The sequence below is a fragment of the Lampetra planeri genome, chromosome 61 (assembly GCF_965212315.1).
Source record: "Lampetra planeri chromosome 61, kcLamPlan1.2.h2, whole genome shotgun sequence".
Taxonomy (NCBI): domain Eukaryota; kingdom Metazoa; phylum Chordata; class Hyperoartia; order Petromyzontiformes; family Petromyzontidae; genus Lampetra; species Lampetra planeri.
In genome coordinates this window covers 2,908,889-2,936,114 of record NC_136167.1, presented here as the reverse complement: position 1 = coordinate 2,936,114, position 27,226 = coordinate 2,908,889, and the positions used below count along the sequence as shown (strand labels likewise).

At 53.7% G+C, this 27,226-nt stretch overlaps 1 protein-coding gene across 1 annotated transcript in view; it reads left to right on the top strand.

Annotated features, from left to right (window-relative positions):
• LOC144736551 (uncharacterized) overlaps positions 1-27,226 on the top strand; it is a 145,910-nt gene that overhangs the window by 2,598 nt on the left and 116,086 nt on the right. The window contains exons 2-9 of the mRNA XM_078619100.1: positions 959-1,102; positions 5,505-5,768; positions 11,227-11,361; positions 11,739-11,870; positions 19,702-19,887; positions 20,568-20,627; positions 21,290-21,331; positions 21,689-21,751. Coding sequence (XP_078475226.1) covers positions 959-1,102; positions 5,505-5,768; positions 11,227-11,361; positions 11,739-11,870; positions 19,702-19,887; positions 20,568-20,627; positions 21,290-21,331; positions 21,689-21,751 — 1,026 coding nt within the window. The remainder of the gene's footprint in view (positions 1-958; positions 1,103-5,504; positions 5,769-11,226; positions 11,362-11,738; positions 11,871-19,701; positions 19,888-20,567; positions 20,628-21,289; positions 21,332-21,688; positions 21,752-27,226) is intronic.

Below are 27,226 nucleotides of genomic sequence, written 5' to 3'. Positions count from 1 at the left end.
CTCACACAGTGACCCATAAACTAAACTCTCACAGAGACCCATTTACACACACACAGAGACCTGTAAACTCACGCAAAGACTCATTGACACACACCGTGAAACGTAAAATCGCACAGAGACTCATACGGCCAGTGGAGAGCCACTGGGCAGGATTCCCTGAATGCCCCCCAAGCAGCTGGAATCCCATCACACCGCAAATCTCCTCGGTTCCCCTCCCATCTCAGTCACGGTTGCGATGCTCAGCTCTCGGGGAGAACTCAGTCACATTTGACGCCGCGTATCCTTGCCCGGTTACGCAGGATCAGCGCCCGCAGTCACCCGCTAACCGGGACAATGTTTCCTGTAACCGTCCTGTACTCGGACCGCGATCTGTCTTGAAACTGCTCGGCCCGAGGTTTCATCGCTCGCGATTTGCCTTTTGCGCTTGTTGTGATGTCCGTGCCGCAGGTTCAGTCGCTCACTCTTCATCATTGGACCTCCTTTGCCAGTACCAAAATATAATAATGGGGTTTTTCCCCCTTTGTTCTGGCTACAAAACTTAAACCTTTTTACGAGGATTCATGTCTGCATTCACCACAATACCTGCAGTCAAATGCAAACAAAAAAACACTCTATGAGAATATATGCCATCCCTTGGTGTGGACCAATCAGTTTCAAGGACAATGCAAATATTATCATAGCGTGTTTTTTCTTTGCATTTGACTGCAGGTATTGTGGTGAATGCAGACATGAATCCTCGTAAAAAGGTTTCAGTTTTGTTGCCATAAAAAAGGGGAAAACCCTATTATTCGCTCACCCTTGTAACCAAGACACCTGTCACCCCCCCCCCCCCCCCGTGGTCTCTTGACTTGTCAACTGGTTTAAGCAACGTGAACTTGACTTGAATCTCTCCCTCCATCTCTCTGCCCCCTCTCCGTGTCTCTCTGTCTCTCTCTCCCTGCGTCTCTCACCACGTCAGGGTGAGATCCAGCAGTTCCTGATCATCCCGGACCACCGTGCCGCGCTGGAGTACTGCGACCGCTATAGCCCGGACTGCGACGCCCCCGCCGTCGCCGTCCCTGCCGTCGAGTTTCCCCAGTCCCAGGACCCCGACGACCCAGAGGTAGGGTCAGCTGTCCGTCTGTGCGTCCGTCCACCTGTCTGTCCATCAGTCCATCCGTCAAGCGATCCCATCTGTCTCTCTTTTGGTCCGTCCGTCTGTTTTGTCTATCCGTCCTCACGTCTGTCTCTCTCTCTCTCTAATTTCATCCATCCGTCATCTATTTATCCATCCGTCAATCTATCTGTCAATCTCTCTTTCAGTCCGTCCATTCGTTTGTCTGTCCCTGAATCCATCCATCCGTCTGTTTGTCCGTCCGTCCGTCAGACAGGTCAAAGAACGAAGGTTTCATCCCCCGTGGTTGTTTTTTTCCCCTGCAGGTGGCCGATGGCTCTCTATCCGCGGGCGTTGCCACCACTCGCCATTCATCGTCAAGTTGTTTTTCTCCGGCGTGCGTGGGGAGTTGGCTGTTGAAACGTTCACAAATTCGCGTGCAACGCCTCCCCCCCCCCCCCGTCGGGTGGTGTCGGACGGTTGTGCTTCACCGTTCTCTATTCTGTAATCGCTGAGCACAGGCCCCCAGAGCGTCTGAGTGGGTCAGCCGCTAACTGGCACTACTGAGGGCTGGACAGATCGGAGTTGATACATATCTTGAATTGAGCAAGGGTTGCAAGACGCGTGGGGGTGAATAAAAAGCCTTGGCAATACGCGACGGAAATTTGTACATTCCGAGACGATAATTATTTTCTAGACGTTTGCAATGAACGCAACGGTGGCCAATTACGTAGCCTGCAACCATGGCCAATCACATAGCTGCAACGGTGGCCAATCACGTAGCTGCAACGATGGCCAATCACATAGCAGTAATGATGGCCAATCACGTCACTGCAATGATGGCCAATCACATCGCCACAACGGTGGCCAATCACGTAGCCTGCAACGGTGGCCAATCACGTCACTGCAACGGTGGCCAATCACGTAGCCCCAACGGTGCCGTGTCATTTCTTTCTGCTCGTGTGTGCTTGTAATTTGACCACAGCATGTGTTTTTTACAGAAATGTCTGTTATAATGCCATATTGTCGCATGTCAACACGCATGGGGCAAAAGCATGCATGTAATGAAATGTAGAATAATACCGTTACAACCGAAAGAGAATGCCGTTGGTAGACATTAACTGAACGTACGTCTCTCCTGCCCCCCCCTCCCTCCCCCCCCCCCCTGCACGCAACACAGGTGCAGAGAGATGCGGAGAGTCGCGCGACTGCCGAAAGTTTTTAGTCTGGACTACACGGCCCTAACCCGAATAACACTCCGACGTGTCTCGTGTGTGTGTGTGTGTGCAAGTGACAAAAACTTTTGTTCCCCATGCTAATCGGAGGTGTCCTGGGGAGCGGCGGTAGGGGGGGGGGGGAAGGACAAAAACTTAAGCACGAAAAAGCCACGACGCATACGAGAGATGCTGGTACATCTCATCCGGGTGGTTATTTTCCACTGCTGAGCCAAACCCGAACCGTGCTACGTCGGCCTCGCAAGACGTCATCTGAATTTGGCTCGAGGGGGCAGGGGGGGGAGGGCAGGCAGGGGGCCAAGCAGGGCCAGGGGCTTGCGGGGCTGACGACTCGTATCACCCGCCCACGTGCTACTTTAGTCAAAAGAGGGTGGTTGTGAGAGACTGAGCAAGAAGGAGATGTAATGTACGACGTTTCCATCGTTGCGCCGTCCACAAACGAAACCCCCGTGGGTTTTTTGTTTCCTGCAGTTTCAATTTTATTTTTTTTTGCAACGGCGCGTTTTTTTCCGCTTGAGGTTTTGCGGGCGGGCGGTGGGTTCGACCCCCACCGGCCGCCCCCCCGTTAATACCCCCCGGCAGTGCGTACCACGCGGGGATAGGGGGGGGTGTTTAAATATGCCCCCCCCCCCCTCACCGTGACGTCGTTGGTTGAAAAAGTGTAGACCACGTGGGTGCGCGTGCTGGCATCACGCTCCAAATTTTGCCCTATTCGATTTTTTTACCCAGATACCAAAGTGGCTATCTAGGTAAAAAAAAAAACCTCGTTAGCGCCACACTGGCCTATACGGCACGGGCTAAATTGTCGTCGTGGGGAAAACACTGGGGGAGGATGAGTCGATGACGCACGAATGAAACTGCGTTTGACACGGTGGTCAACGTCGCTAACCCCCCGTGTGTGTCGCGCGTGTGTGTGTCCGAGCGAGTCCAACTTCTCTCCCCCTGATCCTCATGACCAAACTGACCCCATAACCTCTCCCTCCCTCTAATCATCTCTACTCCTCTCTCTGCCCTCCCAAACTGAACCCCTCCCCCTGCCCCCGCAAACCCACGACCACTGTGCACGGCACGAGCAGCAGTATGGCGACGGCGGGTTTGAGTATGAGTACGGAACACCGTACGATGGTGTCGAAGCAGACAGGGAGAGAACGGCCAATCCGCGGGGACCCAGTAGGCGCACAGAGGTAACCGGAGTCGTGGGGCGGGGGGGGCGGAGGGAGAGATGGGGGGGTGAGAGGGGAGTGGGGGAGTATGATATCAGCCCACAGAAGTTGGTTTTGAATCGCATCGGCCATCGATATAATGTAGTCGACCCTCGATTATCCGGGAGGCAATGGGCCGGAGTGTCAGCGTCGAGAGCCAGGTTTCACCTTGAGCGCTAAGCACGGCGCTTTTTTTCCACAATCCGCTCCGGTGGCCCACGTGAAGCAGAGGCTCCGTTGGGTGCCGCGTTCGTTCGACGCACACGGCTCCCCGCACAGACCCCTTGCCCGGAGCGCGACGTCCCGACGGCGTTCCGCTCGCTGCGCTTTACCCCGGGGAGCCGCAGGATGCGGAGTCCGGTTTCCCCGCTCCTGCACGGCGTTTTGCCAGCCGCTTTCCCGAACGATTTGAAGGTGCGCCGCCGTTCCCGACGGCGGCTGGCGGCTCGTGGGAGCGAAACTTCGGGCCTCGCGTGGCGAACGGCGGGCGCAGTCCGAAAAATGCGTCGTGGTGATTTTAAAATTGAGAACGATTTTAAACTTTTCAGTTAATGAACCGGTTTGCTTAACCCCCCCCGACGACGACGAGCTTGCGGTCATGTGAGCGCACAATCCTCCGACCCTCGATGAGTGTGGCGGAGTGGCTCGTAATTGAACGATGTGAACCGATGCGCGTGAATATCTATAACACCGTCACTTTTATTCAACTCCTCCCGCGAAGCACGGCTGAAACCTGCGACGCGGATAATCGAGACAGCTTGCGTCATCCCTCTCGTTGTTTTACAATCGCATGCAGTGGTTTCTTAAACTCTGTGTACCTCTTGTGCCAACCGTTCAAGATGCAGGGTCCACCCCCCACCCGCCAGCTCCCTCTTGAAAGGAGCAACTATTGATATGATTAGATATATATATTGATAATAACGTGCAAACGTTCTTGTGTTGGCAGTTTGGCTTGGGAAAATCGGTAAAATGCGGGAAATAGTGGATGTTGGGCACAGTGGAGAGGTGCTGTATGGAGTGTAAGAAACCTGGGGCTCCACGGGAATTTAGTAGCAGTTTGCCGGGGCCTTCTACCCCTTCCGCGCCGCGTCTCCCTCCGAGCTTTGACTGATCATTACCAAACCCCCTCCCCTGCTAATTTTTTTACTCAGGTGCCCGCGGCCTCCCTTATCGCAGCTGAAGAACCTCCTGGGCGGGGGGGGGTGGCATGATCCTGGGTGGCATGGTCTTCCCCTACTGCTCCTCCTCTCGTTCCGCTCTCCCTGTTTCCCTCTTTCTAGGTTGTTTTTCCCTCCTCCCCGTCTCTTCCCCTGGCCCCCCCCCCTCCGCCCCCCACCCTCCCCCTCTCTGCCCCCTCCCCCACCCCCGCTCCCCCTCCCTCCCCCGCCCTCCCCCCTCCACCACCGCCCCCTGCCCCGCCCCCTCCCTCGTAGGTACAATGTGAGCGCGACGCGGTGTTGGCGCGCCATTAACGCGCTTCTAGTATTGCCGCAAGTAGGCAGGGTGATAAAAGCGCAGCCCCTGCAACCGCACGCTCGCAGCCACTGCCGATGGAAAGGGTCCTCCGTTAAATGAGAGGCAGTGCCAGAGAGCAGCCATCCAACCCCACTCCACCCCGCTCTCTTGGAGGGCATTTATTTACTTGGCCTACTCTTCCAGGATGGTGTAACCCCACACTCTGCACCCCCCTCCACGATTGCAGTGGACGAGAGGCGGGTTCACTGCAAGAACTTAAGTCCTCAATTTGACCTCGCATTTGTGTTTATTTTGGCGGTGTGCGTGTTTGTGCTCCCCATTCTTGCGCCCAAACAAAAAAAAATGTTAAACGTCCCTTCCCCTCAAATTTATACGCCCCCCCCCCCCCCCAAAAAAAGATAAATTCGCCAACTAACGAACACAAATGCATGTACTTTACCCTTGACTAAAATTATAATAACCAAAAAATAAAAATTACAAATTTTAAATGTCCGCCAGGAAAGCGAGCAGGCCTCCGAGAGCCTTGCGACCGACGGGCAGGCCTCTTCGTCCGACCCCAAGGCGCCCGCGCGAAAGTCGGACGCGTCCGCGAGCGGCGGATCTAACAACGACAACAACGATGAGGGGAAGACGAAGAAGGGACGTGGCAGAAAGGACGGCGCTAAGAAGGGCGATAGGAAAAAAAAGAGGGACAAGAACAAGAAGAAGAAAGACAAGGCCGGAGGCTCTGACCAGGCCCAGGCCGATGATGTTGGCCCAAAGGTAGAATTTTGAAACGTGACCGCAGTATTTCTTGAGGGGAAAAAAACTAAAACTGGATTAAAAATATATTCTTAAGTTTTTTAAAATATAGATAACACGACGCCTGCAGTCACGAAATAATAAAAAAAATGTAAGCAATTACATTTTTTTTTTTATTTTGGATATATTTTCTAATCAGTTTTTTTCTTTCCCAAAAAAATATCGGGTCTCGGGACAAAAAACCCCCCCACTAAATCGAGATCTGTTGGCCGATTTCGCGACCAAAGATCTCAGATTTGGAAGGATCCGTGAAGGCTGATCCGATCGCAGCTTAATCGCGAGCCTAATTTCACGCCTCCAGTATTAACCGCGCGTGCAACAGCTTGATCCGTACGACGAGTCATTCTTACATCGTCGCTTTATACATTTTTATTTTACACACCCGTAAGCCTCTTTATCGCCTACTCCTGCCCATCGCCCTTTTCCTCTCGCGTATTAATGCTTCCGCCTCCGCCGCCTCCTAACGGACTAACCAACACTCTAACGACGCTCAAGCGGGCGAGAAGGAGTGGACATGGGGTTTTTTCCCCCTCATGTTTCCCCGCTACCGCTCGCCAGCCTCCTCCTCGTCCTCCTCCTCTCCCCACACCCTTCCCGTCTAACCCGCAAAGTGCAGCGCCGTTTGGGTCCCGTGCTAAAAAAAAATCTAAATCCGCATCGCGAGGACCTTTTGAAGGGAGGGTACGTGGGCGGCGGTGATGGGGGCCACTGTCGTTCTCGCAGCGCCGCAGGGGGCAACCCATCGTCGTCACGGCGTGGGGGAAGATGCCGTGGTCAGTGCCGGATTATCCTAGCGGCAAAAGTAGCTACATATGGCTACGGGCCCTGCACTTTCAAGGGCCCTATCAAGGGCTAAATGCTTTCGAGCTATAAATTCCGGTTGAGCAATTCTGCACTTGCTCAATTACTATAGTACTCTACCGCCTTTAACTTTCATGAACGACCGGGTGTTAAAGGTTGGCGATTTGTCGTATTATCTGGCTGTGTAGCAAATTAATTACTTTACTATGCAAGTGCAAAATTAGTGTTTTAATATTTACGTGTTCTCATTTTATTTAGGGCCCCTTTATAACGTCATGCTACAGGCCCCACACTAGCTTCATCCGGCACTGGCCGTGGTGTTTGACAGACGTGGTCGGCGGCGGTGTCGCAGTAGCAGGGCGAAGAGCGTGGCTCACCGTGCGGCTTTGCCCAATTGGGTCATTGTTTTGCGGTGTCATTTCTGCAATATTGTGTTGTTGTTGCAAATTTTGACCGGTGACGCCGGGCACACATGGCCTTCTCTATTTATGATTTACATCACAGGCTCTTACTCTGTGGACGATTGATGATGATGCCTGTGGGGCTATGTTAGTCCAGCTTCCAATATTGGTTCTCCCAAATTTCTGCGGTGAGCAAACCCATGACAGCTTCCACTTAGGCCAACACGCCCCATGAAAGTGACGAGCACCTTCAGAACAGGTCCTGCGCCAACAACGCCGATGTTAATTTACGTGTTTAGTAGCCCCGAGTCAACGATTGGGCCACACCAAGGAGGGCCATTTCGGTCAGCGGGGAGTCGTTCGACCGTACTTCACCACGCTGCCAAAGGCGCTCGTGAAAGGAGCAGATGGCGTTGGTTCTGGCCCGGGTGACGAGTTAGTGCTGTGGAGATTCACCTTCAGAGGTGAGAACCAAAATAAATAAATAACCCCTTCTGATTTGGATTCACGAGGCGTAGACGAACCTCAGCGGGGAAGCCCAGGGTGGTGGTCGTGGTGGTACTGGCACAGCGGTAACGCTCGCAACAAGAAGAGCGCCTGGGTTCGAATCCCAACCTGGGCGCCTTTCTGCATGGAGTTCTGTGTGTGTCCCCCCCCCACCCACTTCCCCGTGGGTTTTTTTTCTCCGGCTTCTCCGCTTTCCTCCCAGAGCTAAAAAAAAGCATGCACAGTGTAACCGGTATTGTCCAAAACCATCGCAACAATTGCTGATAAATGACACCGTGAATGACTCACTCAGCAGCAGTGGCAGCAGCAGTGGTAGCAGTGGGATCAGCAGTAGCAGCAGCAGTGGCAGCAGGCAGTGGCAGCAGTGGCAGCAGCAGTAGCGGCAGCAGCAGCATCGCCAACTCCTGCAATGAATTGCAACTGGCAGGACCCGCCGTGAAACGTCTTATTTTTCAGACACAGCAACGGGGGGGGGGGGGGGGGGATGAAGGGGGGTGGCGGGCTTTCCTGGGTAAACATAAATAAATACATAACCAGCTGCACCGCCCGCCCGCCCCACCGCAAAATAAAAATTAAGCGGCACTTCTACGGTTACAGGGGAGGCGTTGCGACCTCTGGGGGGGGGGGTTGGGGGGGAGGGTGAGGGCGGGTTGGGGGGAGGATCTGCTGCCCGCTGCCCTCGCTGACCAGCTCGCGATCTGCTTGGACCAACAGATCGTTGGCTCTGGCACGGTGGTGGCACCGTGCGGCATCGCTTGGCAATTGTTGGCCCCCGCCTCCGCCCTGTCCCCCCCCCCCCGCCCCCCCCCGCCCTTGCCCCCCTCCCTCCAACAAATTACCTCTTCTGTTGACCATCGGTCCACTGCTCCATTTGTTTGTTTTGATTGTGCTTTTACATGGAGAGAGATTGTTGTTGTTGTTGTGGTGGTATTCGGGTTGTTTGTGAATCGTGGCGTTTGACGTCCTCGTGTTTTCTATATATTCTGCTGCGTTTTCTCTGTTGTTGTTGTTTTCTTCCTTCGCGCTCGGCCCTTCGATCGTCGTTCGACATTGCAGGGTTAAACGCGACGCGCATCCGACGGCGTTACGATCCGCGGGATACAAACGTCGTGTCGTCAAGCGGCCCCTCCTCCACCACCCGACGTGGCCGATCGTTCGCAATCAGACTCTGTTACTCGCGCTGCAGAAGGAGCAATCCGATGAGCCATGAAGCTCTTTTTGATAGATTCCCAGTCAAGGGGGGTGGGGGGGGTGGGTGTGGGGCACGGGGTCAGAACGTTACAACAGCAAACGATAAAAAACACGGTAGGCAAGTCGCTTACACAAATCGCTTACAAAGAATAAAACGGACACACACGTGGAGTTAGTTATTGACGGACGCGCTGTGTTTCTTGTTGCATAGACTGAGTGACTTAAAGAGCGGTTTTGACGAAATGTTGGAATTGCAGTCATATCGACGTGACCGAGCGAAATGTTCTCCAATGAAACGGTAGGCTGACTTTACATTTTAGGTTTTTTTTGATGCGGGTAGCGAAACTGGGACACGCACTAGGATACTCATGTACTCAGGATTATTATATATAACAATTATATATATTTTAAAAAAAATTACCGCACCAATTTTCCAATGTTTTAATGCTTGGATTCCGGCCACGCTGGGTAGGCCGTGCAGATGTTTCGGAAACGCATTTGGGGTGGGGGTGGGGGTGGAGTGCTCCCGATGTTATTGAGCGCTTGCCCCTCTCCCCCCGCCCGTACGGCGATCAAACTCTGGGCTTACGGACGAGTTCGCGTTGACCCAACCCGGTTCGCCACCACACCCCCCCCCCAATCGCGGTCCCCCGGAGAGGAGCCGTTGTCCAGGCGGACGACGGCTCGTTGCGCGTTTCCGACAAGACGCAAAAAAAGAGAATCTCACGCTCGCGCGCTCGCGTCTTCGCTGAAAACTCGAAACACACGTCGCCTTGGCGACTTGCCTCGTCTGGCGATGGAATCCTTCGGAGTGTTTTTGCCAAAACGCACCGAAAGTCAAGGATTTTGCGCCGAGGCAGCGGTGCTTGCTCATGAGCCTGGGTTTAAGTCCAGGGTTTTGCAGCTGCCCATGGATAAACGCTTGAGTTCCACATCGTTGTGGGTCCATGGGTCACCGGTGACTCACACAGAGACCCATAGACTCACACAGAGACCTACACAGAGACCCGTAGACTCACATAGAGACCCATAGACTTACACAGAGACCTATAGACTCACAAAGAGACCCACACAGAGATCCATAGACTCACACAGAGACCCACACAGAGACCCATAGACTCACACAGACTAAGTTGTGATTCTAACCGGGTTCTCACGTGCAGTGAGTTGATGGTCTCAGCCCGGTCACCAAAAATCCGTGAAGCTAAAAAGTGTTTTTACGTCATTTGGCGAATAAACAAATCGCAGTGCCAACGCAGTTGCATCACTGAGCGGTGCGCGTTGAGCGCGTCCGTTCGACTCGCAGCTTTCGTCAGCTGAGGTCGTCGTGCGGTGTGTGATGTCACCTGCTTAGTCGTCCGTCGCTCCACCACCCAGCGGTATAGAGCCAGACAGATGCAGTTGTCCCATTGTCGGGCGAATGTGCCGACTGATTTCGGGGGGGGGATATTGAAAGTAAAGAAGCGGTGGGCAGTCTCATTTTGACGGCTCAGCGTGAGATCCCAGAGCGGAAGGGAATCTGACCCGGCTGACTTTCAGTAGCCATGCAGGCCCAATGCTTGACCGCTTGGCCCCATTTCCCCGTTCAGAGACGTCTGCAAGTAGCAGGCTGGTGGGTGGGTGGGAGGGTGGGAAGGTGTCCCGTTCACCGCTGAGTCTCGGAACTTGCGACCGGCTCGGCGCTAATTTGATCTAGAGAGGCGCGGCAGCAGCAGCAGCGGCAGCGCCGTTGTGTTTAAAGACGTCGCTACTCACCGCAGAGAACCGTGGCGACACGACCACCGCCACTCTACGATAGCCGGCGTCACCACTGTGCCACACGCCCCTCTCGCACGGCCTTGTGGGAGCCTCTGCACCGATCACGTTTTGATTTTATTTTTTCTCCCGATGACTTACAGATGCTGACTCGATACTCACATGCTCAGTGAATCTACTGCTCGAATGAGCATTGAGGCATTGATGCTCGTAGCTTGTTCACAGGGCTGAGCCAGTGGTTGATATTCCACATTCCTATGGCAGGCGTGAGTCCATCCATAGGTCATTTGATTTCCCCACAGAGAGCGGTCCAAATTTTATCGACCCGGAGGGATGATGGGTAGAGTCAACTCCCCCCCCCACCAACCAGGATGTGAACTCACGACCTTCCGATTGGCATGTCAGGTACTCCCCAAGTCCTGACCAATGCAGTGCCTTGACCCGTCCCGCCTGAAGCCCGTCCTAACCCTTGCACAGAGACGCATAGAATCACTCGGGAGACCGGTAAACGTACGCCGAGGCCCGTAGACCCAATAAACGAATCAATAAGTGACGCAATCGTGGTGGTAGCGACGCGCTCACGGTTATTGTGACGTGATCGCTACCCCGGAGGCAGCGATCGCGGTCGCCTCGCGAGCTGCGTCTGTGCGGGTTGCGGCAATGCGGGAACGAACCGACCGACTGACGAATTTGTGGGCGGAATGGAACGGGTGAACGCCGTCGTCTGAACGCCGTCGTCTGAACTTTGTCGTCTGTCTCGCAAGGACGATCCCTCGGCGCGGGCGGCTCCCAGCGCTAGCGAGGAGGAGGTGCTGCCCGAGTACGGCCGCTTCGTCGACGAAGACGACCGGGACTGGCCCAAACCCACCTTCACGGCACTCAACAACCGCACTTCACAGGTGCGCCACGGGGGGGCGGTGTGATGGGAGGAGGGAGGGGTCACGTGATGGTGACGTGTTAGTGACGTAACGATCTTGTTCAAGATTGTGGTTTTCATGACATGGTGTGGTGAACCGTGGTGATGATGGAAATGATGATGGTGATGATGATGGTGATGATTGCGGTGGTGGTGATGATGGTGGTGATAATAATGGTGATGATAATATTAATGGCGATGGTGATGATGGTGGTGGTGGTGATGATGATGATGGTGGTGGAGATGGTGGTGAAGATGATAGTGATGATGGTGATGATAGTAATGGCGATGGTGATGATGATGATGGTGATGATGGTGATGATGATGATGGAGGCCACCGGTCACTTCTCTTCGTGTCAGTCCGGCGGGGAGCAGCAGGGCTTGCCGGACGCTTTCGAGGAGGACTACGTGACGAGGAAAGACCTCGACACGGGATTCGACGAGTACACCACGGACTCCAGCGACTACGGCGGCGCGGGGCACAGATTCAACGTAGGCTCGCGGTCGCACACACGCACACACACACACCCACGCGGAGAATACACACACACGCGCACACACACACAGAATACACACACACACGGTGAGTACACACGCACACACGCAGAATACACACACACGCGCACACACACACAGAGAATACACACACACACGGAGAATACACACACACACACGCACACACACACAGAGAATACACACACACACGCAGAATACACACAAACACACGCAGAATACACACGCACACACACACAGAGAATACACACACACACGCACACACACACAGAGAATACGCACGCACACACACACACAGAGAATACACACACACACGGCGAGTACACACACACACACGGATAATACACACACACACACACGTACGCGCACACACACACGGAGAATACAAGGACAAAGATCCCGGGCATAGCCTGTAACAGACTGTTGGGGCAAGTGCTGTTAGCGAGTAGCACCTATGAAGGCCGGCACGGCACACGACAGGGTGGGCGGCCAGTTCAAATGTTCGTCACCGGGTGTCCGGTGGTGGTAGTGAGTGGGATTCCAACTCGGGTCGCCGGGTTCGTGACGCGCACATGAAGGACACCCGGTGACGAACATCCGAACCGGTCCTGGGCCTCCCCTAGGTCAATTCGGCCTCAAATGAGTACCCGGTGTGGCGTGTAAACATCGCCACTGGGGAGACCAAGGCGGCCGGGCGTGGGTGCTGGCAGTGCAACACAATCTATTGCCCTGCACACAACACAATCTGTTGCCCTGCACACAACACAATCTGTAGCCCTGCACACAACACAATCTATTGCCATTCACACAACACAATCTGTAGCCCTGCACACAACACACTCTGTTGCCATTCACACAACACAATCTGTTGCCCTGCACACAACACAATCTATTGCCCTGCACACAACACAATCTGTTGCCATTCACACAACACAATCTGTTGCCCTGCACACAACACAATCTATTGCCCTGCACACAACACAATCTGTTGCCATGCACACAGCACAATCTGTTGCCATGCACACAACACAATCTATTGCCCTGCACACAACACAATCTGTTGCCCTGCACACAGCACAATCTATTGCCCTGCACACAACACAATCTATTGCCCTGCACACAACACAATCTGTTGCCATGCACACAGCACAATCTGTTGCCATGCACACAACACAATCTATTGCCCTGCACACAACACAATCTGTTGCCATGCACACAACACAATCTGTTGCCCTGCACACAACACAATCTATTGCCCTGCACACAACACAATCTATTGCCCTGCACACAACACAATCTATTGCCCTGCACACAACACAATCTGTTGCCATGCACACAGCACAATCTGTTGCCATGCACACAACACAATCTATTGCCCTGCACACAACACAATCTGTTGCCATGCACACAACACAATCTGTTGCCCTGCACACAACACAATCTATTGCCCTGCACACAACACAATCTGTTGCCCTGCACACAACACAATCTATTGCCCTGCACACAACACAATCTATTGCCCTGCACACAACACAATCTGTTGCCCTGCACACAACACAATCTATTGCCCTGCACACAACACAATCTGTTGCCATGCACACAGCACAATCTGTTGCCATGCACACAACACAATCTATTGCCCTGCACACAACACAATCTGTTGCCATGCACACAACACACTCTGTTGCCATGCACACAGCACAATCTGTTGCCATGCACACAACACAATCTATTGCCCTGCACACAACACAATCTGTTGCCCTGCACACAACACAATCTGTTGCCCTGCACACAACACAATCTATTGCCCTGCACACAACACAATCTGTTGCCATGCACACAACACAATCTGTAGCCCTGCATACAACACAATCTATTGCCCTGCACACAACACAATCTGTTGCCATGCACACAACACAATCTGTAGCCATGCACACACCACACTCTGTTGCCATGCACACAACACAATCTGTTGCCATGCACACAACACACTCTGTTGCCATGCACACACCACACTCTGTTGCCATGCACACAACACAATCTGTAGCCCTGCACACAACACAATCTATTGCCCTGCACACAACACAATCTGTTGCCATGCACACAACACAATCTGTTGCCATGCAAAAAACACACTCTGTTGCCATGCACACACCACACTCTGTAGCCCTGCACACACCACACTCTGTTGCCATGCACACAACACAATCAGTCGCCCTGCACACAACACACTCTGTAGCCATGCACACAACACACTCTGTTGCCATGCACGCAACACACTCTGTTGCCATGCACACAACACACTCTGTTGCTATGCACACAACACACTCTGTAGCCATGCACACAACACAATCTGTAGCCATGCACACACCACACTCTGTTGCCATGCACACAACACACTCTGTAGCCATGCACACAACACACTCTGTAGCCATGCACACAACACAATCTGTAGCCATGCACACACCACACTCTGTTGCCATGCACACAACACAATCAGTCGCCCTGCACACAACACACTCTGAAGCCATGCACACAACACAATCTGTTGCCATGCACACAACACACTCTGTTGCCATGCACACAACACACTCTGTAGCCATGCACACAACACAATCTGTTGCCATGCACACACCACACTATGTTGCCATGCACACAACACACTGTGTAGCCATGCACACAACACACTCTGTTGCCATGCACACACCACACTCTGTTGCCATGCACACACCACACTCTGTTGCCATGCACACAACACACTCTGTTGCCATGCACACACCACACTCTGTTGCCATGCACACAACACACTCTGTTGCCATGCACACAACACAATCTGTTGCCATGCACACACCACACTCTGTAGCCATGCACACACCACACTCTGTTGCCATGCACACAACACACTCTGTAGCCATGCACACACCACACTCTGTTGCCATGCACACAACACACTCTGTAGCCATGCACACACCACACTCTGTTGCCATGCACACACCACACTCTGTTGCCATGCACACAACACACTCTGTTGCCATGCACACAACACACTCTGTTGCCATGCACACACCACACTCTGTTGCCATGCACACAACACACTCTGTAGCCATGCACACAACACACTCTGTTGCCATGCACACACCACACTCTGTTGCCATGCACACAACACACTCTGTAGCCATGCACACAACACAATCTGTTGCCATGCACACAACACACTCTGTAGCCATGCACACACCACACTCTGTTGCCATGCACACAACACAATCTGTTGCCATGCACACAACACACTCTGTAGCCATGCACACAACACACTCTGTAGCCATGCACACAACACAATCTGTTGCCATGCACACAACACAATCTGTTGCCATGCACACAACACACTCTGTAGCCATGCACACACCACACTCTGTTGCCATGCACACACCACACTCTGTTGCCATGCACACAACACAATCTGTTGCCATGCACACAACACAATCTGTTGCCATGCACACAACACACTCTGTAGCCATGCACACAACACACTCTGTAGCCATGCACACAACACACTCTGTTGCCATGCACACAACACAATCTGTTGCCATGCACACAACACACTCTGTTGCCATGCACACAACACAATCTGTTGCCATGCACACAACACACTCTGTTGCCATGCACACAACACACTCTGTAGCCATGCACACAACACACTCTGTTGCCATGCACACAACACAATCTGTTGCCATGCACACAACACACTCTGTTGCCATGCACACAACACAATCTGTAGCCATGCACACAACACACTCTGTTGCCATGCACACACCACACTCTGTAGCCATGCACACAACACACTCTGTAGCCATGCACACAACACAATCTGTAGCCATGCACACACCACACTCTGTAGCCATGCACACACCACACTCTGTAGCCATGCACACACCACACTCTGTAGCCATGCACACAACACACTCTGTAGCCATGCACACAACACACTCTGTAGCCATGCACACAACACACTCTGTAGTCATGCACACACCACACTCTGTAGCCATGCACACACCACACTCTGTTGCCATGCACACAACACACTCTGTAGCCATGCACACAACACACTCTGTAGCCATGCACACACCACGCTCTGTAGCCATGCACACAACACACTCTGTAGCAATGCACACACCACACTCTGTAGCCATGCACACACCACACTCTGTTGCCATGCACACAACACACTCTGTAGCCATGCACACACCACACTCTGTAGCCATGCACACACCACACTCTGTAGCCATGCACACACCACACTCTGTAGCCATGCACACACCACACTCTGTTGCCATGCACACACCACACTCTGTAGCCATGCACACACCACACTCTGTTGCCATGCACACAACACACTCTGTAGCCATGCACACAACACACTCTGTAGCCATGCACACACCACACTCTGTAGCCATGCACACAACACACTCTGTTGCCATGCACACACCACACTCTGTAGCCATGCACACAACACACTCTGTAGCCATGCACACAACACAATCTGTAGCCATGCACACAACACAATCTGTTGCCATGCACACAACACACTCTGTAGCCATGCACACACCACACTCTGTAGCCATGCACACAACACACTCTGTAGCCATGCACACACCACACTCTGTAGCCATGCACACAACACAATCTGTAGCCATGCACACACCACACTCTGTAGCCATGCACACAACACACTCTGTTGCCATGCACACACCACACTCTGTAGCCATGCACACAACACACTCTGTAGCCATGCACACACCACAATCTGTTGCCATGCACACAACACACTCTGTAGCCATGCACACACCACACTCTGTAGCCATGCACACAACACACTCTGTAGCCATGCACACACCACACTCTGTAGCCATGCACACAACACAATCTGTAGCCATGCACACAACACAATCTGTAGCCATGCACACAACACACTCTGTAGCTATGCACACAACACACTCTGTAGCCATGCACACACCACACTCTGTAGCCATGCACACAACACACTCTGTAGCCATGCACACAACACAATCTGTAGCCATGCACACAACACACTCTGTAGCTATGCACACAACACACTCTGTAGCCATGCACACACCACACTCTGTAGCCATGCACACAACACAATCTGTAGCCATGCACACACCACACTCTGTAGCCATGCACACAACACACTCTGTAGCCATGCACACAACACACTCTGTAGCCATGCACACAACACAATCTGTAGCCATGCACACACCACACTCTGTAGCCATGCACACACCACAATCTGTAGCCATGCACACAACACACTCTGTAGCCATGCACACACCACAATCTGTAGCCATGCACACAACACAATCTGTAGCCATGCACACACCACAATCTGTAGCCATGCACACAACACAATCTGTAGCCATGCACACAACACACTCTGTAGCCATGCACACACCACAATCTGTAGCCATGCACACAACACACTCTGTAGCCATGCACACAACACAATCTGTAGCCATGCACACACCACAATCTGTTGCCCTGCACATTCCACACTCTGTTGCCCTGCACACAACACACTCTGTAGCCCTGCACACAACACAATCTGTAGCCCTGCACACAACACACTCTGTAGCCATGCACACAACACACTCTGTAGCCATGCACACAACACAATCTGTTGCCATTCAGGGTGACAGAATCGGTCGATAATTACCCCCCCCCCCAACTCTGTGGCCCTGGCCGAGTGTGCGAGTCGCGCCACGACCTCCGTGGAGAGCCGTGGCGCTGGCATGCGACGCAAATCCGCAAGTGCTCCATATCGCTCGCTCACTCCCTTGTTTCACTCTCTCGCTCACTCACTCACTCGCTCATTCGCTCATGGTCTCGCTCTCTCACTCACTAACTCACTATGCTCCCTCCCTCACTCGCTCACTCACTCACTCGTTCACTCACTGTCTCACTCCCTCCCTCACTCGCTCACTCACTCACTGGTTCACTCACTGTCTCACTCACTCACTCACTATGCTCCCTCCCTCACTCGCTCGCTCACTCACTCGTTCACTCACTGTCTCACTCTCTCACTTACTAACTCACTTTGCTCCCTCCCTCACTCTGTCACTCACTCGCTCACTCACTGTCTCACTCTCTCGCTCACTAACTCACTTTGCTCCCTTGCTCGCTCGCTCGCTCACTCGCTCACTCTCTCTCTTGCACATTCACCGCTTCACTAGCTCGCTCACTGCACTACTCTCTCTCTCACTCTCTTCATGGATTATTTTTCTCCGGTTCCTCCGGTTTTTTTGCCCTCGACATTTCGATTCAACGTCACGCTTTCAAATTATTTGGCCGCTGCTATAAATGTCCACGTGATGATGATGATAAGCCAACTCGTTGAGCTATCATTTTGTGAAAGCCAGTTCGCTTCTGAAAAAAGTGCTCCATAGCTCATGGGCCCTTACATCTGGTAATATAAAATGAGGATAGTTTACCTTTAGGAGTTGACAGTATGTTTTCTTTTCAAACGCTTCTGGATACCACGACTAACTTCCTGAAACCAACAACGCGGTGGCTAGGAGATGTTAACTACCTCGCCTGGTATGCAGGAGGTCGTGGGTTCAATCCCGACCCTGACGCCTGCTGCTGTATATTTAGAGTTTGCGTGCCTCTCTCTCTCTCATCATCATCACGATGGCTAGGAGATGTTAACTACCTCGCCTGGTACACAGGAGGTCGTGGGTTCGATCCCGACCCTGACGCCTGCTCTGCTGTATATTTGGAGTTTGCGTTGTTTTTTTTCTCTCTCCCCGGGGTCGCGTGGATTTATCTCTCCGCGTCCTCCACATTTGGAATCACCCGTCACGCCTTCAGAGCACGTGGCTGCTGCTGTGCATGTCCACGTGACGATGAGAAGCCACCGCTACGTTGGGCCATCGTTTGTGATGACCAGGTCGCTTCTGAGACAGAGACCCATACAGCAGCGCAGCGGGAACTTCTCTTGCGAAATACAAAACAGTTCACAGTGTAGCACTTGGTCTCTCTTACGCTCGTCCGCTCGCTCACTCACCCTGTCACCCTCTCTGTCCCCCACCCCAAAGACAAAGATCCCCCGTGTAGCCTTAGCAGACTGTAGGGGCAAGTGCTGTTAGCGAGCACCTATGAAGGCCGGAACAGTACGCGAGGTGGTGGGTGGCCGGCATCACGCCCGGCCGCCTTTGTCTCCCCAGTGGCGATGTTTACACACCTCACCAGGTACTCGATTGAGGCTGAGTCGACCTAGGGGAGGCCCAGGACCGGTTCAGATAAACGTCACTGGTGTTGGCCGTGAGCGGGAATCAAACCCGTGTCGCCAGGTTTGTAGCGCAGCATAGCGCTAACCGCTGCACCACCGCTCCCTACCCACCCACCCCACACCCCCACCCCCCCACCCACCCCCACCCCCCACCCCTCCCCACCCACTCCTCCACCCACCACCCCCACCCACTCCCCACCCACCCCCCCACCCCCCCACCCACTCCCCCACCCACCACCTCCACCCACCTCCCCACCCACACCCCCCACCCACCCCCCCACCCACTCCCCACCCTCCCACCCACTCCTCCACCCACTGCTCCACCCACCTCCCCACCCACACCCCCCACCCCCCCCACCCACCCCCTCCATCCACTCCTCCACCCACTCCTCCACCCACTCCCCCACCCCTCCACCCACCCCCACACACCCTCCACCCACCCCCCCACCGCCCACCCCCCCACCCCCCCCACCCCCCACCCTCCCACCCACCCCCCAACCCCCGCAGACCCCGACCCGCCCGGACGGCAGGCGGCCCGCGGGGCGTGGCAAGGACTACGGCGGCGGCGTGGACTACGCCGAGTACGGCGGCGAGGTGTTCGAGATCGACGACCTCGACTACTCGCTGGCGCCCGACACGGACGACCCGGGGCACCGCGTCGTCGAGCTGCCCGTCGAGTCCGACACCTCCTCGGTGAGGCGAGGGGTGCCCCGCGCGAGGAGCTCCGCGGAGGGGCGAGCTCCGCGGCCCTTTGGTGGAGCTGTGAGCCCTGTGGTGGAGCCATATGCCTGTTGTGGAGCTATGAGCCCTGTGGTGGTGGCGCTATGTGCCCTCTAGTGGAGCCATGTGCCCTGTAGTGGAGCTATGAGCCCTATGGTGGCGCTGTGAGCCCTGTGGTGGTGGAGCTGTGAGCCCTGTGGTGGAGCTATGAGCCCTATGGTGGAGCTGTGAGCCCTGTGGTGGTGGAGCTGTGAGCCCTGTGGTGGAGCTGTGAGCCCTGTGGTGGAGCTGTGAGCCCTGTGGTGGTGGAGCTGTGAGCCCTGTGGTGGAGCCATGTGCCCTCTGGTGGAGCTGTGAGCCCTGTGGTGGAGCCATGTGTCTGTTGTGGAGCTGTGAGCCCTCTAGTGGAGCTGTGAGCCCTGTGGTGGTGGAGCTGTGAGCCCTGTGGTGGAGCCATGTGTCCTCTGGTGGAGCTGTGAGCCCTGTGGTGGAGCCATGTGTCCTGTGGTGGAGTGTTGAGCCCTTCAAGGGACTTCATCATTCCTGTTACTGTCCTCATTATTACCGTGCCATGAATGTTGTCACGAGCGTCGCTCTAAATCCCGCCCCCCCCCCCCGTCGCTCGCTCCCTGCCTGCGCTGTCGCCCCCTCAGAGGTACGATGGCGGTCGCGGCGAGAAGGGACAGAAGGGAGAGCCGGCAATCATCGAGCCGGTGAGTGCGACCGCACGGAGAGAGGCGCTCACGCGGGAGACTTACGCGGATGTGGAGACGGGGGGGGGGGGGGGGGGGGCGGAGTCTGCGATGCCGAGATGTTAACTACCTCGCCTGGTGCACAGGAGGTCGTGGGGTCGATCCCGACCCTGATGCCTGCTGCTGTATATTTGTAGTCTGTGTCTCTCTCTCTCTCTTCCCCATGGCGAGATGTTAACTACCTCGCCTGGTATGCAGGAGGTCGTGGGTTCGATCCCGACCCTGACGCCACGGTGGCTATGAGATGCTAACTACCTCGCCTGGTATACAGGAGGTGGTGGGTTCGATCCCGACCCTGACGCCTGCTGCTGTATTTTTGGAGTCTGCGTGTCTCTCTCTCTCTGTCTCCACCGTGGTCACGTGGATTTTTCTCCAGCCGCAAGTGCCCCGCTCAGCGCGGCACTTGCGGCTGGTACACTCAGAATGAGCGAGCTGGTGGTTTAGTGGGCGAGCGGCGGTGAGTTTAAAGAGCAAGACGAGAACGGGCGAGCGAGCGCGTAAGAGCGAGCCACAGTGCGTGACGCTTTTGGCGAACAAGGCGGTGAGTTGACGGGCCGGAAAGCAGCGAGCGGGCGGGCGGGCGACATCACTTGACCAGTGGCGGCTGCTCGTGTTGCCCACAGGGAATGCTGCTGGAGGGACCTGCGGGGCCTGAGGGCCCCATGGTAATGGCGCACACGCGCGCACACACGCACATACACGCGCGCACACACACACACACAAACACACACACACACACAAACACGCACACACCCACACACGCACACACACACACCCAGACACGCGCGCGCACACCCACACGCACATACACACCCACACACACATACACACACGCACCCACACGCACACCCACACACCCACACACGCACACACGCACACACATACACACGCACACACACACGCGCCACAGAACCCGTTGTATAACGAGGCCCCGCACGTAGCAATTACCCGGTGCACGGTTCAGCGAATTAATTTTTTTCCTCTCTCCCTGCCCTCTGCCCCCCCAACCACCACCCCCGTAGGGGTATCCCGGGCCCCCAGGATCGCTGGGCCCTCCCGGCCCCCCGGGAGACCCTGGAGAGAGGGTGAGTGAGCGGTGGCGCGGGGGGGTGGGGGAGGGGCTGGGTAAGTGGGGGGTTGGTGGGGGAGGGGCTGGGTAAGTGGGGGGGGGTGGTGGGGGTGCTACGCGCGTGATTTGTGTTCGTGTCCGACTCCCCCACTCCCCACCGCCCCCCCCCCCCCACCGCGTCACCGGTGTCACCGCCGGGTGATGGGCCGAGTAATTATGGGGGGGGGGGGGGTGTGTGGGGGGGGGGGGTAGCCAAGCGACTTGACCCCCCGGGGCGTCTGCCCTCTTTATCTGTCCATCTTAATGTCCTTCGTCCAATGGGTGTAGCGAATGAGTGTGTCGGTGTGTGTGTGTATCAGTGTGTGTGTGTGTCAGTGTGTTTGTCAGTGCATGTGTGTCAGTGTGTCAGTGTGTGTATCAGTGTATCAGTGTGCGTCAATGTGTGTGTGGGGGGGGGAGTGGTAGCATCGCGGTGAAGCATGCTGCACTACGAACCCTGTGACCCGAGTTCGCTCACGATCAATCACGGTGAAAATTTTAACCGGTTCCGGGCCTCCTCTAGGTCGACTCGGCCTTAAATTATGTGCAAACATCGCTACGAGGGAGACAAAGGCGGCCGGGCGTGGTGCTGTCCATGCCGGCCTTTATAGGTGCTCGCAAACAGCACTTGCTCATACAGTATGTTAAGGCTATATGGGTGATCTTTGTCTTTGTGCTTGCGTGTGTGGGGGAGCGGTGGTGTAGCGGCTAGCGCGCGACGAACCCGACGACCCGAGTTCGATTCCCACTCGCGGCCAACAGCAGTGACGATGATCTGAACCGGTCAGCCTCAAATGAGCATCCCGTTTGCTGTGTAAAACGTCGCCGCTAGGGGAGACAAAGGCGGCCGGGCGTGCTGCTGGCCACCCACCCCCTCGTGTGCCGTGCCGGCCTTCATAGGTGACGCTCGCGAACAGCACTTGCCCCTGCAGTCTGTTGAAGGCTCCACGGGGCATCGGTGTTGCTTTGAGAGAGTTGTGTACACACTGTGCGTGCCCCATGTCCATGTGCGACAGCATCCGGCAGGTTAACACAGCCACTTGTTTGTGCAACGTGTCTGCCCGTCTCTCTCGCTCTCTCTCTTACTCTCTGGCTCTCTCTCTTTATTTTTACGATCAGAGGAAACAAGAAGATGCTCGGTGTAGTTGGCACTTTGCTTCGTTCATCATTTCAATGCTTTGCTTCATGTGCCCCCCCCCCCCTGTTTAAATGAAAGATTTCACGTTAGATGTCACGCTCGGTTCTCCTCCTTCTTACCCATTCCCCCTCTATCTCTACCCCCTCTCTCCCCACTCTCTCTCCCCACTCTCTCTCCCCACTCTCTCTCCCCACTCTCTCTCCCCACTCTCTCTCCCCACTCTCTCTCCCCACTCTCTCTCCCCACTCCCTCTCCACTCTCTCTCCCCACTCTCTCCCCACTCTCTCCCCACTGTCTCTCCCTACTCTCTCTCCACTCTCTCCCCTCTCTCTCCCCACTCTCTCCCCACTCTCCCCTCTCTCTCCCCCTCTCTCCCCACTCTCTCTCCCCACTCTCTCTCCCCACTCTCTCCCCACTCTCTCCCCACTCTCTCCCCCCACTCTTTCCTCGCTCTCCCCCTCTCTCCCTCGCTCTCTCTCGCGCTCCCTCTCCTTTCTTCCCTTTGATCTGAGCCGCGTGCCAAAGCCGACGCGAATGGTTACGATGATGGATGGAGGATGGCGCGATGATGACGACGTCGACGACGATGACAGTGACAGAACGTCTCAATTCTTTTCTGCCTCGATTGACCTCCGAGCGTGAGCGGAGGCGCAGCGGTTTAGCCCGCTCTGTTCTATGAACCTGGAAAAGACCACTCATTCACCCATTCACGTGTACGCCGCCCAATCATCCATCCACTTATCCGCCCACCGCCATCCAGGCCTCACCGCACGAGTCCTGATGGGAGAACCCCAGAGAGGATAGATTCAGCAATTGAGTTTTGCTGTGGAGTGTGCAGGCGATGCAACTGCACTGGGGCTCATAGGTCAGAGGGGCCTGGGAACTGGGCTATGAAGACGGGGGCAGACGGGGCTAAATTGAGTCTGTGTTCAGTCTTTAAACATCTACGCTAGTCTGTGCGTCTTTGTTGTGAGTGCATGGGGTGAGCCTGCGGGTGTCTGTGAGTTAGTGGGTTTCCATGTAAATCTATGGCTTTCTATGCGAGTGTATGTGTCTCTTTGGGTCTCTATGTGAGTCTATGGGTCTCTATGTGTCTCTATGGGTGTCTATGCGAGTCTATGGGTCTCTATGCGAGTTTATGGGTGTCTATGTGAGTATATGGGGTCTCTATGCGAGTCTATGGGTCTCTATGCGAGTCTATGGGTCTATATGCGAGTTTATGGGTCTCTATGTGAGTCTATGGGTATCTATGCGAGTCTATGGAGTCTCTATGTGAGTCTATGGGACTCTATGCGAGTATATGGGTCTCTGTGTAAGTCTATGGAGTCTCTATGCGAGTCTATGGGTCTCTATGTGAGTCTATGGGTCTCTATGTGAGCCCATGGGTCTCTATGCGAGTTTATGGGTCTCTGTGTAAGTCTATGGAGTCTCTATGCGAGTCTATGGGTCTCTATGTGAGTCTATGGTCTCAATGCGAGTCTATGGGTCTCTATGTGAGTCTATGGGTCTCTATGGTGAGTCTATGGGTCTCTATGTGAGCCCATGGGTCTCTATGCGAGTTTATGGGTCTCTGTGTAAGTCTATGGAGTCTCTATGCGAGTCTATGGGTCTCTATGTGAGTCTATGGGGTCTCTATGTAAGTCTATGGAGTCTCTATGTAAGTCTATGGAGTCTCTATGTGAGTCTATGGGTCTCTATGCGAGTCTATGGGGTCTCTATGTAAGTATATGGAGTCTCTATGTAAGTCTATGGAGTCTCTATGTGAGTCTATGGGGTCTCTATGCGAGTCTATGGGTCTCTATGTAAGTCTATGGAGTCTCTATGTGAGTCTATGGGTCTCTATGTGAGTCTATGGGTCTCTATGCGAGTCTATGGGTCTCTATGTAAGTCTATGGAGTCTCTATGTAAGTCAATGGGGTCTCTATGCGAGTCTATGGAGTCTCTATGTAAGTCTATGGGGTCTCTATGTGAGTCTATGGGTCTCTATGCGAGTCTATGGGTCTCTATGCGAGTCTATAGGTCTCTATGCGAGTCTATGGGTCTCTATGTGAGTCGCCCCTGTGGGGGCAATGCTGATAGGAGATAATGGAGATTGTGATTATTGGGGAGTGGCCACTAACGGGATGTCTCCGTCTATGCTCAAACCCAAATACTTTGGTTTTTTTTGTAGGGGGGGGGTGGTCGATGGGCGGAGTGGCGGTCGGGGCGGTGGGGGTGGAAGGGGGTGGAAGGGGGTGGGGGAGGGTGTGGGGGAGGATGGGGGGTGGGAGGGTGGGGGTGCGAGGGGTTTCTCGGGGGGGGGGGGGACCCATAGCGGAAGTTTTCTTAAAACATTTACGAGAGCCCAGCTCCTCAGCTCAGCTTGTTCGCCTCGCCGGATGAAAACAATACTTAATGCACAACGATTAGAACAGAACCCCCCCTCCGACTCACCAACTTACTAAGGAACTTGCTAACTTAGGAACTAACTGACTTCCGGACTAACTTGCTCCCTAACTTGCTAACGCACTTACTAGTTAACTAACTTCCTAACATGCAGACTTATGAACTTACTCGCTTACCAACTTACTAGTCAATTGACTTACTAGCCTGCAAACTACCTGGCTTACCAACTAACTTACTAACTAGCGTACTAACTAACTAACTTAATAACTCACTAACTAACTTAGCAACTCGGCGTGCATCGCCGAACGGAGCGTACTTGGAACTCTGATTGTCTGTATAAACATATAAATATATGCATGCAGATCATTAAATAGAATATTATTATTATTCATCTTTATTTAAAAAAAATATATCACTTGATTTGGAGCTTTCATGACTGCAGAAATTACTCTTTGGTTCTTTCGGTAAAGTCACGTAGAAAGAAAATAAATTGAATAATAGAATACGACGTTTCACAAGCAATCGTCATCAGGTAGAAAACAAACCGAGTAAACTTAGAAATACAATGCAATACAACACATACAGAGTCGGCTAACACAACAGTCAACACCCTAACTGGTTGATTACGTTCTTCTAAAGATTGCTAAATTTGAGAGAGAGACACACAAAGACACAGAGAGAGACACACAGAGACACACAGAGAGAGACACACGGAGACACACAGAGAGAGACACACAACATAGGCACACAGACAGACACACAAGCAGAGAGAGACAACACAGAGACACACAGAGAGAGACACACAACATAGACACACAGAGAGAGACAACACAAAGACACGCAGAAATAGACACACACACAGAGACACACAGAGAGAGACACAGACATAGACACATTATATTTAATCCATCGGTCTTCTGTTTGCTTTCAAGGGCCTACACAGCTGCCTTTTCAAAGATATATTATCGTTCCGCACTCGAAATTCTCACAAACACACACACACGTATAAATAACAAATAAGAGACGGAAATTAAATTAATCATCATACAACTATAATCTCTCTCTCGTCTTTGTTTATCCCTCTGTGGATACGCAACAGCAGAGTTTTTGCATGATGCCAACCGAGTTCAATGTGAGCCCGTAATGAATTTGTAAACAATGCCCCTTGGCCCAACTTGGGCACAGCCCCCCCCCCCCCCCCGGTGTTTATACGGAGGGCTCCTGCCAATAACATTTCGTGACAAGGCGATTGTTTCAGCAAAGCACCGGATCCGCCGATGAGGTCCGGAAGCTTGAAACTGGTCCAGAGTTTTGCTCGCTCGCTTGCGTAAAATGCCCTGCTGGATGATATTCAGCGCCTTCAGTTTCTCGGGGGGGGGGGGGGGGGGAGTAGGGGGGGAGTAGGGGGGTAGGGGGCTGGCGGAAATTAGACGTCAACACCAAATTTGTAATCGGAAATGAGCATAACAAGATCATTAGCGTCTCTCTCACCTCTGCCACTCTTCTCTCTCATCCAACTCTACTGGACATCTGTGAGACTTACTGGACATCTGTGAGACTTACTGACATCTGTGAGACTTTCTGACATCTGTGAGACTTTCTGACATCTTTGAGACTTACTCGACATACAACTGACATCTGTGAGACTTACTGACATCTGTGAGACTTGCTGACATCTGTGACACTTTCTGACATCTGTGAGACTTACTCGATATACAACTCTACTGGACATCTGTGAGACTTTACTGGACATCCGCGAGGACAAAAGCTTCGTAGCTCATCGGATTCCTCCGGCGGCAATAAATATTCCCATTCTCGATTCCGCCGTCGCATCTCGCAACATTCGTGTCTCTCGTCTCGCCAGATCGACATCCCCCCCTCTTGTTGGCATCTCACTCAGCCTGTACGTCAGACGGTGGCGGGGAGGGG